Source organism: Crotalus tigris, unplaced genomic scaffold, assembly GCF_016545835.1.
Source record: "Crotalus tigris isolate CLP2741 ecotype Arizona unplaced genomic scaffold, ASM1654583v1 scf7180000018565.659758, whole genome shotgun sequence".
NCBI classification, from domain to species: domain Eukaryota; kingdom Metazoa; phylum Chordata; class Lepidosauria; order Squamata; family Viperidae; genus Crotalus; species Crotalus tigris.
In genome coordinates this window covers 416398-434615 of record NW_024097078.1, presented here as the reverse complement: position 1 = coordinate 434615, position 18218 = coordinate 416398, and the positions used below count along the sequence as shown (strand labels likewise).

At 40.6% G+C, this 18218-nt stretch overlaps 2 protein-coding genes across 9 annotated transcripts in view; one reads left to right on the top strand and one right to left on the bottom strand.

Moving 5' to 3' along the window:
• Window positions 1-2731, top strand: part of DNAH7 (dynein axonemal heavy chain 7) — a 160283-nt gene extending 157552 nt beyond the window's left edge. For all 4 annotated transcript variants that reach the window (XM_039354619.1, XM_039354618.1, XM_039354617.1 and 1 more), the window contains 3 exons: window positions 1002-1179; window positions 1826-1929; window positions 2251-2731. In XM_039354619.1, the coding sequence (XP_039210553.1) occupies window positions 1002-1179; window positions 1826-1929; window positions 2251-2457 (489 nt within the window). In that variant the 3' untranslated portion in view covers window positions 2458-2731. The remainder of the gene's footprint in view (window positions 1-1001; window positions 1180-1825; window positions 1930-2250) is intronic.
• A 750-nt stretch (window positions 2732-3481) lies between these two features.
• Window positions 3482-18218, bottom strand: part of SLC39A10 (solute carrier family 39 member 10) — a 38459-nt gene continuing 23722 nt past the window's right edge. For 4 of the 5 annotated variants that reach the window (XM_039354622.1, XM_039354624.1, XM_039354625.1 and 1 more), the window contains 7 exons: window positions 15380-15549; window positions 14505-14735; window positions 12477-12600; window positions 10671-11045; window positions 9463-9543; window positions 6989-7179; window positions 5951-6109 (listed from right to left, as the gene is read on the bottom strand). In XM_039354622.1, coding sequence (XP_039210556.1) covers window positions 5951-6109; window positions 6989-7179; window positions 9463-9543; window positions 10671-11045; window positions 12477-12600; window positions 14505-14735; window positions 15380-15549 — 1331 coding nt within the window. Of the gene's footprint in view, window positions 6110-6988; window positions 7180-9462; window positions 9544-10670; window positions 11046-12476; window positions 12601-14504; window positions 14736-15379; window positions 15550-18218 lie in introns of all 5 variants that reach the window. The other variant, XM_039354623.1, reaches the window with a different exon arrangement.

Below are 18218 nucleotides of genomic sequence, written 5' to 3'. Positions count from 1 at the left end.
GTTAAATGAGCTTTCCTGCTACTGGTTAAAAGCATATTGATGTAAGATTTAGAACTGAATTAGTAGGCAAAGGAAACGTGATTTGCCATCCTTGACAAAAAGCACAGGAAATGTAACTTTCTTAAACGTGCTGAGGGTATTTAGCAAATTTTGAAGGGGGGTCATGGAATGTTATAAAACAGTGGTGGCGAACCTATGGCACGGGTGCCAGAGGCGCCACCCAGAGCTCTCTCTGTGGGCATGCGTGCCGTTGCACCAGTCCTAGGCCTTCAGCTGGGTTTTATAAAACCTTTTTGCTTTAGGCATCTGCCGCCGTGTGCAAAAAAAAAAAAAAGTTCAGTCAATTTCAACTTCTCGCGGGGAAAAAAAAGATCTTGCAAAGTTGGGATTGATTGAAATTTTTAGTCCCACCTAGTCTGCTGTTACCACTGCAGCCATGCCCACCCAATTGGCCACGCCTACCCAATGGGCCACACCCAGCCAATTGGCCACACCCACCCGGCACTCGACGATACATAAGTGGGTTTTGGGTTGCAGTTTGGGCACTCAGTTTCTAAAAGGTTCGCCATCACTGTTATAAGACAATTTTGTCATCTTTTATCATCGTCTTTAGCTGCTCAGGGTTTTCTTGTTGTGCTACCATCTAGACTTAAGGTAGGAGATGTGGCATTCTAATATTGTATGGTAATTACAGTCCCTGGTCACATTGATTGGGGTTAACAGAGTCCAAGATCTGGCACACCGTGGGATCCATTGTCATCCTAAAAGAGCTTTGGACAAACCTGAGGCAATCTGCCCCCAGAATTTGCAAAATTCTGATTTTCCTTTGCCATTCATGGCGCACTTAGTAAGGCTTGCCCATTTCTAAAAAGTGTGGTGGCAGTGGGGGGGGGGAGGGGAACCAGTGAGCAGGCTGCATTCCATTGATACATCCTGATACAACCTAGTGAATTCATTTGTTAATATTAAACCTGGATTTCCTCCTTGTCCTATCACTGCAGACATGGTTTGAAAATGGAACTCCCCCGATGTTCTGGCTTTCTGGATTTTTCTTCACACAAGCCTTCTTAACTGGTGCCCAACAGAATTTTGCCCGGAAATACACCATCCCAATTGATCTGCTGGGGTTTGATTATGAAGTTCTGGAAGACAAGGAATACAAACATGGTCCCGAAGATGGTAAATCTACAATCAGATTAAAAGTCCTATAATTTGGAGAAATTTTATTTTAATTAGCCTGTTTGTACTCTTCTCTTCATCCAAGATGCTCAAGGTGGAAAATTGAGGAAATTGAATTTAAGCTTTTCAAAATCATTATGAAGTTAGGCTGAGGCTATATGAACACCCATATGCTAAGCAGAGAGGTGCATCATAGCTCCCTTACCCTTTCTCCATTTGATCCTCTGCATAACATTTTCTTCATATTCATATCAGGAAAACTGGTCATAATAAATTCCTTGAGATTATTACAAAAATTAAAAGGGTAGATTGTGGCCTAATCGTTTGTTATGGCCATATGTTTAGCACAGAAAACCTGCTTCTGAATAGAAAATCATACATAAGTCATACTTTTCAATGGGCCTTGAAACTAATCCAGGGCAGAGCTGCAACCTATATCCTATCTGTTTAATTGTTGCGGAAATAATCATTGTTTTAGATTTGTCTATGCAAGCTGTACAGAATCCATTTATAGGTATGGGCTTCCCTAGTGGGAGTTATCAAAAATTCATAATCCAATGTAAAGTTCACTTACAAAATAAAATTCCACACATCGTTTTATGCCAACCTATCCTTTTTTTTTTTTTTTTTTGCAAATAAAAAACAGGAGTCTACGTTCATGGATTATTCTTAGATGGAGCTCGTTGGAATAGGAAGACGAAGAAATTAGGGGAATCTTACCCCAAAATCCTTTACGATAATATGCCAGTGGTTAGTATTTCCTGCTAAATATGTCCCCCCCCCCCCTAGTAATCTGTAGAGCTATTCTGCTGACCTGGGATGAAGCAAGCATGGATGTGATAGTTCCTTGATGGGGATTTAAACATGCACATTAGTTTTGTGTGTAAGTTACTCAAGTAACATATGTGACTATATATTGCACTTTGTGCTGTAATTGCATTTGATTGTGCCACTATGCTGATTAGCCTGATTTGGTTCAGAGATTCACAAAGATAATCTGCCCTCGCCCAGATAAAGGGAAGAACATTGTAATCCGCTTGCATCTTAATCGTCTCCTTCTACTTGCTACAGATGTGGCTCAAGCCTTGCCGAAGGTCAGACATTCCCAGCAGACCCAGTTATTTGGCTCCGGTGTACAAGACAAGCGAAAGACGAGGAACTTTGTCCACTACGGGCCACTCTACCAATTTTGTGATTGCAATGATTTTGCCTTCGGACAGGCCGGAGGAACACTGGATTGGACGAGGGGTGGCCCTGTTATGCCAGCTCAACTCCTAACCGAAGGCAGGCCGCCGGGAAAGAGGGGCTAATGGGCCACCCTGCCACATTCAGTAGCTTTTTCGTCCCTTTTTTTTTCTAAAGAAATTCAAATGTATCAAAAATTTTAAATACACTTTATTTGCATCTTTTAAGTTGTAAAAAAATTAGAATAAGTTGAATGAAATAATAATAAAAAGTTCTTGGGGGTAAAAAGCAAGTCTGCATAATTGTTTATTCAATAATTTTATTTTCTTATGCTCCTTGTGAATAAGGAACAGACATTAACACAACACTGTTGACAATGGACAAAAACAGCATTTCATCATTCACATATATATATATATATATATATATATATATATATATATATATATATATGGATTTTGTTGTAACAAATCAAATCACCCCCCCACCCCCTTCCAAAAGCTGTATCTCAAATATATTTCAGGACCATAATCACATTGTTTCAACCGTTAAGTAAAGAAGTCTCACACTGCATCCTGGGATGCTATAGCATTTTCTAAGCAATCATTATCACAGCTGATTCAGTGCAGTGTGATCAATATGGGATGTCACACAGTGACAGCATTTTAAGATACAAGTAACATTTATGCCCTCTAACAAGTACACATTTAAATGAGACTGGACTCCAGTGGAAGAGAATGATGAATCCACGTAGAAACATGTAGCGGAATCCCGATTGTCCCAAATGTGATCACTTAATTGTATTAAAAAAAAAAAAATGGGGGGAAATCAGCACCCAAGGAAATAGGAGAAGCTAAGGGCTGCTCTTCACAAAGTGTAACAGGCACACAAGTGAATGAAGGAGGATCGTCTCCCGAAGGCTCACCAAAATCCTAACATTCTACCATAGGACTGGTGTTTTGTAGGAAAAAAAAAATTATTTAGGTCTAATCGTTTTTTCCCAGATTGACATTACATTAGAGAACATGCCAGCAGAATGCAAAAGGAAAAGCTACTAGCTGAAGTAGAGAAAAGCTTTATTCATAATTACAAAAACAGGCTTTGAAAATCTTGTATGCCTTTTTTTTTTTTTTTTGAAAAGAAAAGAAGAGAGAGAGAGAGATCTCCTTCCAGCAGTCTGGCAGATGCTAATAAATCAAGAGTCCAAGGGCCCCAATCTTAGGAGAAGGAAGTCCCACTGATAGAGATGTAAGGGGAATGCAGCAGCATCTCCTCCAGCTTGACGCCAAGCATTTTTAGCTGGAGCTGAGCTACTCGCTCTAGCAAAGAGAGGGAGAGCAAAGAAGACCCAACTTTTCAGTCTTCACAGTTGTTCTGAAATCCAACTGGATATGCAGTTGGTAAAAAAGCAGGAGCCAGTCCTCTGTGGAGCCAACAGCTAACCAAAACACTGCTGTTTGTTAGTATTCAGTCCCTCCCACAAAGGCCACCATCGTCGGACATACCTTTAAAGTAGGCAACACTGCCACAACTGCAGGAATGTCTGGAGAAAAGTCAGTGGAATGATCAAAAAAGTAAATTGGAATGAAAGCATTATCTGGTTTCGTAATTTTTAGGGATTCTCTGGTGGGAATCAAAGAAAAGTAACCCCTCCCCGCAAAAACCCAAACCCACCAACCTTCTTTTTGCAGCTCAGCTTATATATACTTTTTTTTTTTAAAAAAAGGAAGAAAAATGCTGGAAGAAACTAACTCCCAAGATTAGTTTTAGGACTAACCTGTTGTGTTCTTGTTTTCTGGGACTGGAAGTGTCGGCTCTTCTCATCATCTCTTACAATCTGTCTCTAGAGGTTAATAGTTGATTGGCACAAACATTCTCCCTAGGGTGAAGCTAATCCCTGCAGAGTTAAGGCTTTCCCCCAAATCTGCACATGCCACGATGCTAGCTATCATAGAAGGCCTGATCTATGTAATCTCTGCAGCACACCTCCCTGGCCTAGTTTTCTAGGAACCCCTGCAGCCATGTGGGGAGTCTCCCTGCTGGGGAGGAAGCATCCCCAAGATAGGAAGTCAACCTGCTTGGCTTCTGGCAGGAGACCTTGGAACTTCTACAATGCAGAAGGAACCCAACTGCAGCGAAGGCAAGGACGAAAGCCCAGCAGAATAGAAGAAAGTTAAAAAACAATGAAATCAATCTCCGAAAGGGGGCCTTGGGGTGAAAAATTCTCCATGTCAAGCAGCCACAGATGCTCCACATTTAGGTGGCATGGCACTGGAATTCATACGTTCAAAACTATTCTCAAGAATCATGTAAAACATGAAAAAAGGGCTGCTGTCCCCCCCCCAAAAAAACCTTGAGGCAGGACCTCCCTTAATTAACAGAGAAGAAAGTATGAACCGCTCAAAAACAGCATTGCTACCTGCTCCACCACTGCAGCCAGGGGATTGGAGGAAGTCCAGAAGCAATATTTAGCTAGCTGGCATTTTGCTAGCCAATCTCCACCAAGCTAGCCTGAAATAGCTAATACTTTCCAACCCCATGCCTCCCCCAAGGTGCACAGACCCCCTCAGGCTTGATTCAGAGATCTGCAGCCTGCTTATCCTTGGGCTTCAAAAGGACAAGAGTACAATACTGCATCACCGCCATAATATCGAAGGGGCTCAAACATTTGCGAAGGAGCCAGCAACGGCAGAGCTGTGTAGTAGTGGCTGCGGACAAGAACACATGCTTAAAACCCTGTATGAAAGAGCTGATTGGCAAGGAGGGAGAAAAAAAAAGGGGGGGGGGGAGAGAGGAAAGTTCAATCCAGGACAGAGAAGAAGAAAATTCAATCCAGTGGCTGAACCAGAAAAACACATGGTTTCACTTTGGTCATATCATTCAGCACAGAGTAAAAGAGCTGACCGAGCAGGCAACAAGGCTGGGAGCAAATGCAATCCAATAATAACATGCTAGAAACAATTCATCCTTTTTGCTTTGTTTAAAAAAAAAAAACATTAAAAAGGTGACCTTTCCCGGAATGGTTCTAGTTGTACACTGCCAACTAAATTTCAGTTGCGAGCCTGTGTGTGTGTGTGTGTGTGTGTGTGTGTGTGTGTGTGTGTGTGTGTGTGTGTGTGTGTTACAGGCTGGGACAAGGAGCCCGGGGAATGATCTAGCTTGGCACATGAATTCTGTGGATAAATAGGGGTGCCTTTCACCATTTGCTCAAGTACAACACAAAAGGCTTTTGTCAGCAGGGTGTGTGATTTCGGCTGCACGTTGCCAGAGCCAAATAGAAACGATGTGTTTGTAACAGCATCTCACGCATCATGTTTACATGCTCTGCTTCCAACACAACCTGATTTTTTTTTTTTATTTAAAAAGAAAAACACTGGACCAAATCAATCATATTTTGTTTGTCTCTTCCTTTCCATTAGCTAGAAAGAAGCAGAGCCTGTTTAAACAGATACCCAAATACGGTTACAGATAAATCTGAGTGTGTCACTGCTTTGTCTGGGAACTGATGTGCATACAGTATCACAGGGCAGACTAAAAAAAGTCTTACAGTAGCATGACTGCAATCACAGTTGAGCACTGGAAATTTTCAAAACTGAATGTCCAACACTATTTTGTCTTCATAAAGAGCAATCACGAGCATGATGGCAAAACCCAGGACAAGCCCCAGGTTCTGGAGGACGAATTGACCCACTGGACAGTAACCGTGCTCTTCGTTGTCTCCATCCCCATGAAGCATCTCTGGAAGCTGAAAGGAAGGAAAGGTCTGAATAACCCTTTTTTAATCGGGCAGTGCCCAAGGTCTGAATAACCCTTTTTTAATCAGGCACTCCCCATCTGTAATTCAGAAACCAAGAAGGAACCTCTGCTTTGAAATGATGGATCTGCACTGACAGAGGGCTGGGACAGTCTCACTGGCTGAGGCTGTTTTTCTCATGGACTTCTCCTGCCACAGAGTTCTGCACATTACTTCTGTGGCTTAAAATCTGATTTCTGGAAACCCCAAGCTATATGCACAAGGAAACTTACTTCACTTCCCTGCATAATCAAGGATTCCAGTATTACAACCACAGAATTGATTTTATTAGTTTCTCGATTTATCTTAACCACATTTATCTGGGGGTTAAAATAAACTGCTACCCATCCAGCAAAAGGAACTTTGGACGGCAAGATATAGTCTTATCCAAGGTTCATTTTTCTTGGATTTACAAGCAGATACAGGTATTCTTAGCTTATAGTTCAACTGCTACTCCCTCCCTCATTATTGGTACTGTTCCTTTGGACAAATGATAGTCTTCAACTGCCATCTTCTGATTATAGGAATCATCCCACCAAACATTCTTCCAACTCCGTATCTGCTTTTCTGTGCTAGGAATCCAAGGTCATTCCTGGTCCATCCTCTTGTGTGCATGCGATTCTCATTCTGGCTCTTTCTATCTAGGCCTCTCTTTCTTCTTTTGTGAAAAACTGCTCCCTCACTGACCTCCCGTACGCCCTACGTCTTCTGGCATTAGCAGAGCTCCATGCGCCAAAGGAGTCTTCCTCAGCCTGGGAAACCTGCAAGACTCCAAACGCTGCCCTACCCGAAAGGCCACAGGCATACAACCCCACATATGGAGGGTCTTACCATGTCCACGAGGGCCACGTAGAGGAACATGCCAGCAGTGATTGCAAAGATCCAAAGAGTGACGTTATTCGCATATTGTCCCACAGCTGTTCCTATTAGCATTCCCACATAAGCCATCATCGCCGAGAGGAGGTTGTAAACAATGGCCTGCTTCACAGTCATGCCCGCCTTCAGAAGTACAGCAAAGTCACCTAGTGGAAAGGCAAAAGCGATAGCACAATCGCAGGCTCATCCAGTCTAATCAGGGGCATTCTAACTAAAAAGATCCTTGGTGTTTTCTCATCTATATCTATATAAATAGATATAGGTGTTTGTATGTAGGTCTTTGGTTATTCGGGTTTTCTCCCGCGTAAAATTGGAAGTGTCTTGGCGACATTTCGACCAAGTCCCATTCGTCATCTTCAGGCTGGCGTTTTCGGCTTCTTGCTCCTAGAAGCATGAAGCCGAAAACACCAACCTGAAGATGACGAATGGGACTTCGTCGAAACGTCGCCAAGACACTTCCAATTTTACGCGGGAGAAAACCCGAATAACCAAAGACCTACATACAAACACCCGTGAAAACCTCAAAAAACATATATAGATATATATCTATAGATATATAGAGATAGACTAGATAGATTAGACAGACAGACAGTTTTCTAATTCATTTCTTGGCTAAATAGAAATTGTGGTGGTTAATGCTGATCTCTAGGGAATAGCATGACAAGGAAGGGAGCATGCTGCAGAAAGAAGAGAGAGGCATGCAACCCTTGAGTTGCTCTCAAAGGCTTGACCATTCAGTAACAGTCTAGCCATGTTATTCCTTTATATCTCTATATTAGAGTGCCTGCCATCTATTACTGTTAATTTGGCTGCCTTTATCCCAAAAAAACAGGAATGATCTCCTGGACAAAGGACTGGCTAGCAATTCAGCTGCTGTTGCTGCTAAAAAAAAACAAAAAAACTATGATTGTAAAGCGAATGCAGAATTTGTTGCAGGATAAATTGCAGAAATAAAGAGAGAATGAAAATCAAAGCAGCAATGCATAGGGATAAGAGGCAGTTGACATCTTTTAAGGCTGTAAACATGATCAGCTGATCCTTTCCTGAAATTCTGTAACTCAACAGAACGGCACAAACTGCTCTGTGACTGGATTTGTGAGAGTGAAAGAAGAGAAAGCGTGAAACCTGCTAGACAACGAAACACAGCGTTATCCCCGAGACAGTGAAGCACACGGGGTCAAACGAACTTCTTCCCTGCAGGGAAGGCGCTTTGGAGCTAAAACCAGAACACTAGAAATTTAGTTTACCCTGTGAGAGAGGAGGACAACAATACATCTCAACTGAACAAAGATATGCACGGGCTGTGAACAAGATATAATGTCTATACAATGCAAGATTTGGACAGATTGTGCATGCTACATGCTACACCAGTGGTTCTCAACCTTTTTAATGCCGCGACCCCCCAACCGGTCGTAAATCAAGGACTACTCAACCGGTCGTAAGTCGAGGACTACTCAACTGGTGCAGCACTGTTTGCAGAATGGGACTTTTGGTGAGCTCAGCAGGGCAGAGACAGCCTGGACAATTCCTATTGGCTTTTGAAAGCCAATAGAATTAGACTCTGTTCAAGAGAGTCTATTCTATTGGCTTCCAAAAGCCAATAGAATAAAAGGGAGTAGCACAGCTAAGGAAAAGGGGGAAAAAATGGCGGACTGCGTTGTTTGGCGACCCCCGTGAAATGGTCGTTCGACCCCAAATGGGGTCCCGACCCACAGGTTGAGAACCACTGTGCTACACTATCCATTCCTACATTCGGCCCACTTAGCAGGGAGAACTTTCTCAATTTCAAGACATTTCCATTATCAAAAATATCACCCAAGCTCAGCACACACAGCAGTCCACGAACTTTTACATAGGAACTACATATTCAGCAGAGCCTCCCAGAGCCTGTGGAAGCAGCTGTCAAGCCTATCAGACACAAAAACCAGGGGCCTCCTTCCAATAAAGTCTGCTCAGCTTTCCTTTTTATCTCCAGAAGTGCTGCTTGGCTTCAAGTGGGTGGCAGCACGTGCCAACCTGGGGCAGAATGCCACAAGGTCCTCCAGAGATACTTGCAGCTAGAACTGCTGACCTCTGATGATTTAACAGCTTTATTATTACTACAGTTGCTTGTGAATTTTGTTTTCATTTCCACGCTTTTCTGAAATACCTCGGTGCATACAAGCGTGCCACTCCTTTGTCTACGTGGCAGGTTTTGTCTCGGCTGGTGTCAACCTGAATTATGATTTTTTTTATTTTCATTGTTCCTCAGCTGAATCTGAAATCAGCCAGGCCCACCCCTTAAGAAAGCAGCTGCACTAGCTCTACGGCTGAAACCACGTAAGTTCTGGGTATCGCGAGCTATAAAAATAATCACATCTAATAATAAAGCATTTTTGATTCACAGACCAAAGAATAAAAGCACAGCTGACATCACATTAGCTGATTACCCAATTCATGAGGAAGTTCATGACAAAACACCGCTACGGATGTGCTGATTCCTCCAGTTAAGCCAGCACTGAAAGCAGCTCCTGGAAAGGAGAGGGATGAGGGTAGAGGACCAAACAAAATAAAGTTTTTAATTGGTTAGCTTGACGAGGCTATTTTTAGAGGAAACATCAGCGATGATAAAGGCAGCATTCTTGGCTGAGAGATTGTCAGGTGAACTATAAAAATAACGGCTCAAACGCTCACGTTTTCACTTCAAACTATTGAAAACAATTCATGGGTCTATATCAGTGTTTCTCAACCTTGACAATTTTAAGGCATGTGGACTTCAACTGCCAGAATTCCACAGCCAGCAATGCTGGCTGTGGAATTCTGGGAGTTGAAGTCCACATGCCTTAAAATTGTCAAGGTTGAGAAACACTGGTCTATATGCTAGGGAAAAAGGAGTTGCTCGGGAATTTGAGAGAACGGACTACTTTTTATAGGAGATCTCGAATATCAACCGGGAACCTGCCTGGTCTTGTACCAGAGGTGACCATAAAATGGGGGGGGGGGCAATGTTTGTTTGAAACTTACAAGGCTCCAAAGAACCATTTCAGACCCAACTCAGTTCAAGAAAACTGAATCTGGAAAACTTTGCTTTGGGCTTTGGATAACACAACGTATTGACACAGGAGTCAAGACTTGCCCTTCCTCCAATCAACAGATCTCAGTTGGGCATATTGCACTGCCCTGCCCGCCCCCCCCCCCCCCGAAGCAGGAAGATTACATCGCAAAATGTATTTTATGAGCCCCTTTTGGAGTGAAGCAGCTATTGCAGGAAAACTTCCAGAGATATACTAAGGGATCCATAATCAAGAACTCACAAAGAGAAAGTGAGTGGCATTTCTTAACATAACTGGCTCATATGAACTAGCAAATAATTTGTGGCTGCAAAGGAAAAAAGCCTTTGCTGCCTTGAAAAGGACTGAGGAAAATGAAGAGTAGGCCTTTATCTACTGAGGTGCTCATAACCTGGCAGGAGATATTAAAGGCTATAGAGCTGTATTTAGCACCTCTACTTCTCCTGATGAATCTCTCGTGTTCTTTTTTCTCTCTAAATCAGACACACGCTATCCCGTTTCTTTTTCTCGCCGCAAGTTCATTTGTTGCAAAGAGCCTCTCATCCAATCCCATCCCATCCCTTCTCCGAGCCTTTTGTTCTGCTTACCGATGGCCAAGCCGTCACTAAAATTGTGGATCCCATCTCCCATTATCACCATCCAGGCAATATTAGCTATTCCGGTGTCTTTTAAGTCTTTGCCGGAATGGCAGTGTCCATGAGAGTGATGGGAATGTTTATGTGGCCAGAGATGGTTGTGCTTCCTCGCTATTATTTTAACATCTCGATGATGGCTCCCATATTCCACATCTGAAAGATTGTTGCTCTGGGCATTATGAGAGATGTCATTATGGGAGTGGAGCATCCGATTTTCCTCCTCGGTAGTAGACAGGAAGGCCTTTGGCAGAGAGTCAAGGTGGCCATCCAAATCTGTTAATTCAGTTTCATTAAGTCGATCATCAGACAGCACGGAATCATCTGCTCCTGAAGGGAATAAGCCCAAGAAATAAGTAAGTTAACAAAGGATGACTAGGAAGTATTAATTAGGAGAGCAGTGCTGCCAGTACCTAAATTAGCCTTTCCCAGGAATACTAAATGGAGATATTTTGGGGAGCAGCATAGCCTTATATTTGAAAGTCATGTTGCTGATCTTGATTACAACGTAGAATATTGCTTAACCCACAGCTACAAACCCTTTACGTTACATGGGGTAGGAGAGGGGGAAGAGAGGTGTTTTTATGTGAAACAGAAGAGATGGAACCAGAAAACCTAATGCACATTAACCACAACATGCTAAAATATATTTAATGTGTTTGCATGTACATAAAGATGTGGACATGAGAACACATGACATAAGAATATTTATTCGTACAGCAGGGCAGGTCAAAAACCTATGTCTATGTGATCTTGTATATGTTGAGGTCAATTTCGAGCACATACTTGTCAAGGAAATGTCCCAAATTCAGTTGTTTATATCTGAAAGTGGGATAGAGAAAAAAAAATACACCCAAAACTTGGACAGCTATAGATAACCAGGATAAACAATGTTAAAATCTGGTTCAATAATTCTTAAAGTCTTTCATGGTTGTATAAGTGCTAATTTTCATATGGATATGGACTTAAATATAGAAGCTTGTATGTATAAGCAGTCCCAAATCTAGTCCTAAGAGAGCACATTCTGACATTACCAAAGTAATGGGTGAGGAACCTAGGGACAAGGTAAAACTATAGTTCAAGTTCCTAAACAAATCCTAATCTCAGAAGACACAAATAAGGCAACATCAATCAAAATGACCTCACAAAATTATTAACACAACAGGTGCTTTAATCTTGAATCACATTTTGCAAAAAAAAAAAACCATGGTTTTCTATTTTGGCTTCTAGCTAACTATTAACTAGGATTCAATCATTGACAAGGATGCATTAGACACACACAGAGACCAAATGTATTAATTTCCTAATTTGCAAGTGAGATCATCCAAATGAGAAGCCGAACTGACAACCCAGTTCATAATAAGCCCCATTGTTTTTAGATTTGTAAAAATCCATACATTTGGTGAAAAATTAATCAAGAATTTTATTAAAGCACTGTCTTCCAAATATTACTTGAGCAAGATTCAAAAAATATTCTCCAATGCAGTATCTGCTCCAATAATATATATATATTTACATCATGTATATAATATATGCGCATTATATATATATTACACACACACATAATAAAAATACATAAATGAAGATTTAAATTTGAATGAACTGGGGAACATGTTAACATTTGTTGATTACATTTGCTTTATTAAATGACAGCAGATCTAAATATTATTCGCTAAATGCAGCAGAGTAAGTAAGCTGATAGTCTGTATTAGCAACTGAGGTAAGATACGAAATAGTGCCGCCTGGTCATAAATGAGATACCTGCTAGTGGCCTGAGTTGAAGCCAGTCAGCATCAGGTCTGTTTAGCTTATGATCTGAAAGTTTCCTTCCAATGGGCGATTCATCAACCTTTTTTTGTTTTTTCTTACACCATTTCTGTTTTGTCTGAAAGAGACAAAAAGACCCAACTTTAGTTGACTATATACCTTGAAGGCAAAGGGGAAAGGCCCATTAGAAAAACTGCCTGGAATAATACAAAGGAATACTTCACTAAAGATCCTGTAATTGCTCAGCTTTAGAACCTTGTTGAAGCTAATGTAGGCAATTAGCAGAAACACGGAATCCACCTTTTTCAATAGAAAAATCTCCTTGTTAAGAATGTTGTTGTGCCACTTGCCAATTCCACTTTCATTAAACTATGCAATATCCTTTTGCTGTGACTCTTGCCAAATGGTGCAAAAATTTTCACAAAGGACACATCCAATGGTCTTTTCTTCTCTAGGCTCCCAGCCAAAATAGTTTGGGGAGGGGAGGACTAAATATCTAGAAATTATGTCCATGGATGTAACTGGCTGACGGTAAGGAGGCTGGTATATAGATTTACCTTTCAAACTCATGGATCTGTATGCACCAAAAAGTGGGGGGCAGTGTCTCTTCTATCTGTAAAATCAAGTAACCTGTTTCTCACCATACAGAAATGCTTTTTCAGACAACAAAGGGCTACCCATTTTTCCATTTTCAGTGGGATATTGCTTTGGATAGATAACTATAAAGTAAGACTGTTAACTTTTTTTTTAAAAAAAAAATCGAACACCTAAATCAGGGGTGTCAAACTGCTGGCTAGTGGGCCGGATGCGTCATGTGGAAGCCGTGCCCACCTCATTACCGGCAATGGCGAAACTGCCCCGATACGTTGCGTGACGTCATGTGACGTTGAGAGTTTGACATGTCTGACCTAAACTGTTAATCCATCAACCTCTGAAATAATATCCAACAAATCTGGTCCCTTTCTAACAAGCTTCAGTGAGCAATAGTGGCAAATATGTGTAGTTCGGGTGTAGGATGAGGGTGCAGGTTCATTCTCCAAGCTTGTGGGTTGGTTTCCAAACGTTTCGTTATCAGGCTAGGTAACATCTTCAGTGGCGTTTAGGGGATGTCAGTGTTGGTGTTCTTCTGTTTATAAGGGCTTCAGGTGTGGATGTGTCAAGTGAGGATCTTGTGATGGGTCTTGTGAGTCAAGTGTAGGTTGCCAAGTACCCATATCATCATGTGACCATGGGGACACTGCAATAGGTTCAACTACAAGGACCCACTATAAGTCCCCTTTGTTCAATGTCATGCAACTTTTAAGGCCAGAAAAAAACAAGGCTGCCTTAAATGCTCTCAAGAAATATTATAAGGTAGTTCTTGTTTAGTGATCAGAATTGGGATCAGCAGCTTGATCGTTAAGCAACGTGGTCACTAAATTAAACCAGAACTGTTGTTAGGATCTTACTTCACCTTTCCTTTGCTTTACAGACCTGCAATGTGAGGACTGTTTAAAAGATTATTTTTTCCATCACTGTTGTAACTGAATGGTCAATAAATGATGCAGTAACGAAACAAGGAGTACCTGTAGGCTGAATCAGATTTCAGTGTTTGAATCCAGATCTCTGCCTAACCCTCCAATATATTATTAGCTACTTTTGGAGACCAAGCAAACTTGAGGGATGGAGATTTAATACAAAAATAAGTTTGACAGATCCCTGTCAGATGAGCACAGTAAGAGCTAGCTGACTAGCTGAAATTATACTCGAGAACATATTCCTCCCACTCAATTTCCTTTACTGTACAATCTTATGAGCCGAGGTGGCGCAGCAGTTAAGAGTGCAGTACTGCAGGCCACTTTAGCTGACTGTGTTCAGCAGGTCAGCGGTTCAAATCTCACCGGCTCAAGGTTGACTCAGCCTTCCATCCTTCCGGGGTAGGTAAAATGAGGACCCAGATTGTTGGGGGCAATGTATAAGTCTCATAAATAAATAAATAAATAAATAAATAAATCTCAGAAAGTAGGATTTGTCAAAACATACCCTTTGTTTCTTATAGTGTTTGTACATTCGTAGGCAGTGTTCAATAATGAACAAAAGGTAAATCCCTCCAAGGGCCACAAGTCCTTTCAGTACAGCATCGTACTCTTCTAGGAAGTTCTGAACCGATCCTCCATGCTCATGAGAATGGCCGTGCAGATGCTGGTGCTCGTGTTGATGCTCATGCTGGTGGCCCTGGTCTTCATGGTGGCTGTGATTGTGGGCTCCTTGGGACTAGGAAAAGAAGATAGTTATGCACAAAACGTTTCCCAGTGGAAAGCCAAACCCAAATGATGTGAAATGATGCACTTCTCAGCTACAAAATAGTGCTACCAAGTGTCATTCTTATCCTTAAAAGCAAGCATGACAAAGATCAAATTGGTCTAATATTCTGTTCTGAGCCATCTTAAGTTAGATGGTTCCTGACAGTTCAAAAACGAACTCGTAAGCCAATACAAAATAATTTACGACTATATATGCCGATTCCAAATAACATCTTGGAGAAATGGTTTTGTGATGCTACAAGTGCACTCTCTATTGTGAAGCCTTAAGGATTAATGAACAGATTCACCTGCAGATTTTGAGACAGCAAGACAGAATTATTCATTCAATTGCTTGTTAGTTCAACTCTGCTAACTTTTTCCAAACGTAGGAGGCTCAAAATTGGTTCTCGTTGACTGGCCCATAACCCCTATTTGTGGAATAGATATAACTCCTCCCTAGGCCTTTTGTTCACATCTTTCCAACTTTTCAAAAAGAAGCGAGATACACAAAACCTGACTTCCACTTAACAGGCATTGTTTTCAGTCTATCTACCCACCTCTGCCTGAAAAAGATACTTCACAAAGCCATAAGCGCTAGAATGAGACTGAACGTACATGTGGTAGCAGATGAAGTAGTGCATCTCCGCTCATGGTTCCTACAGCGAGAGCAACCAGGAAGGTGAGGAGGAATTTGAAGCATCCCTGATTGATTATAGGAATCAAAATCACGCCTAGCAAAGACAACAAGCTAATAACTGTGATAGAAATGAGGCCACAGATCCAGGCTGCGAAAAGAAGGGAAAACACAAATTAGAAAATAATTCATAATAAATCAATAAAATTATAAACCCAATTATCAAAAAGGAAACATTATTCAAAGGAAACCTGCTCAGTTAAAATATAACTATTGTATTATTGTCTATTCGAATAAAATACCATTATAATAATAAAATAACATTGTGACTTATGCACTTTTCTAACAAATGCGGGCCATGTGGCAGATTTTTTTATATAAACGTATAGTCTATTAGATTAAATTATAATTTTATTTATAATAGTGAATAAATTACTTTTCATCTAAATGGGTTCATTGGAGAACATTTCAATACTGTAAACAACACGGATCACGGACTGGTGGATCTATGTTATTTTCACTGTTTTCACTTACTGACCTCCTAAGGGCTTTGGGGTTTCTAGTACTGTATTGGAATTTCCCAGTAAAGACACATACAAGATGCCTTCTAGTGAGGCAAAAGTATAATCCGTGTTGTCAAATGTGTGAATTTCTCCTACTTAACAAAGATGCCTCTTGTATTAATGGCAATGCAACTCCGTTGCTCTGCAGAATACCTTTTCCTTATATGTTAGCTCTCTCTCCAGAAAAAAGTGCAAACACGTGTATGAAATTCATCAAAATAGAAAGCAATTGTCAAAACAGAACGCAATACAAGCGTTGTTGCTGGAGGAAGGCAAGGAAAGGAAGAGAAAGCCAAGTGAAAGACAGATCTCACAGAATCATTTATGAAGCAGGCTGCTGCCAAATATTACATGCTTCACTGTTCTTCCACTCACACTGGAGAATGAATAAATACATTGGATCCTACAGGTTGTCGAAAATACATAAAAGACTTAGCCATGTCATTTGATGCCATCTAATGGGCAGCTCAAGTCTAAGTTTAGGCTCCAGTCTATATATTTATTTGATTTTTTTTTTAAAAAAAATCCGACCTGTGTTACTTTATAAGTAACTCAAGGCGGTGAACATACCTAATTCTCCTCTATTTTCCTCACAACAACCCTGTGAGGTGGGCTGGAATAAAAGAAAAAGTGATTGACCTAAAGTCACCCAGTCACTTTTGTTTGATTGCCTTGAAGATTGCTTTCTTGTGCTGAAAAAAGAAAGTTGTCTCACAAAAGCTGAACGGTGGGAGAAGGGAACATACTTCATATATCCGAAGGGTAAAGTTCTACTTCTTGCTACTCTGGCCTTTTTCTCCTAGAAAATCTGGGGAATAGTGGTCCAGTCTTTTTAAGGATTGAATTGTAAAGTTCATGAGTACAGCATCTTGATTTAACTAAATCCCCTAAGGCCAATTTTGGTTCAACAGTAACACAAATATTAAGTGTAGAATGCAAATATAGTCTTATAAAGCACCTTTTGAATCAAAGCTATTTATATCTAGCAAGTTTATATTTATTTTCCCAAGATATATTGGGAAAAACAATTTTTTTTGCAAAGGAATGATGGAGTAAAAAGGGAGAGGAGGATGGTAAGAGATGTAAACACAGGGACCAATGGAAAGAGGAGAGATGAAGCAGGAAAACTAACGAAGGGTGGAAAAAAATTAGTATCAGGAAAAACTGATGTGACACCTCTGTAAATGAGAACAGAAGGGATACTGAAGCACTGTGTTAGTGCAGATTTTCCCAACTTTGAGCCTTTCAGATATGTTGACTGATAGCTGCCATCATTCCTCACCAGTTAAGACCAATGATCACACTGGCAGGAAATGCTGGGTCTGAAAGATCAACGTGCTTCAAGGGCATCAGATTACCAGAGCCTTACCTGTAATTTTATTTTTAAACTACAGAACAGAACAATTTTTAAAGCAATCATTAGGAAACCGGAGAACTCTTTGTTTGTATCAAAGATCATCTTCTATGTCCAGAAGAGAAACCAGACAAGTTCTTGATTAGAATGGATAGGTGCCACTCATATAAACTGAAGATAATTTTATTTGTGCTCAGAAACACTAGCTACCTTTAAATAAACTGCCTCTGGTTCCCTCTCCCACCAAATTAGGTATCTTATGGTGTTGCAGGTGTTTGAGATCATTTATTCATCGGTTTTTCATCACCTAATTAGAAAAACGCTTCTTTCAAAAAAGAAGCAGTTATCAATGGAAACTTTCTAATTAGCTTGGTTTAAAGACATATGCAGGCTAACAGGTTTTCTTGGTATTTTTTTAAGCATACACAAAGTCACTTTTGACATTTTAATTGACAGAAAACGCTTAGCAACCTTTCTATAAACTCTACTGGCAATTAAACTAGGGTCAAATCTGGTTAAAATAAGACTACCCGGAAAAAAGAATTATTTGCTAACAAATTCAGTGTAAAGACTATTTAGTGTTATGAATCTTTGAATAAAGTTAGCAAGAGAGGAGCTGATGCATCACTACAAGAGATTTATATACAACATGTTACATTTTCATAATGATGTTGCAGTCATTAAAAATAATTACCAGATCATTTTTTCTGACAATTATTAATATATATCCACACATACTCATTTGGTGTTTTATTTCAGAGAACACTAATAAACATCTGCAAAACTAATCAACACTCATTAACAACCCTTGTTACTTTCAAAGGAAGAGCAATCCTCTCCAAGCTTTTTCTACAGCTGCAACATTTGTGCCAGCTTTAAAACGTTATTATTCATCATTTGACA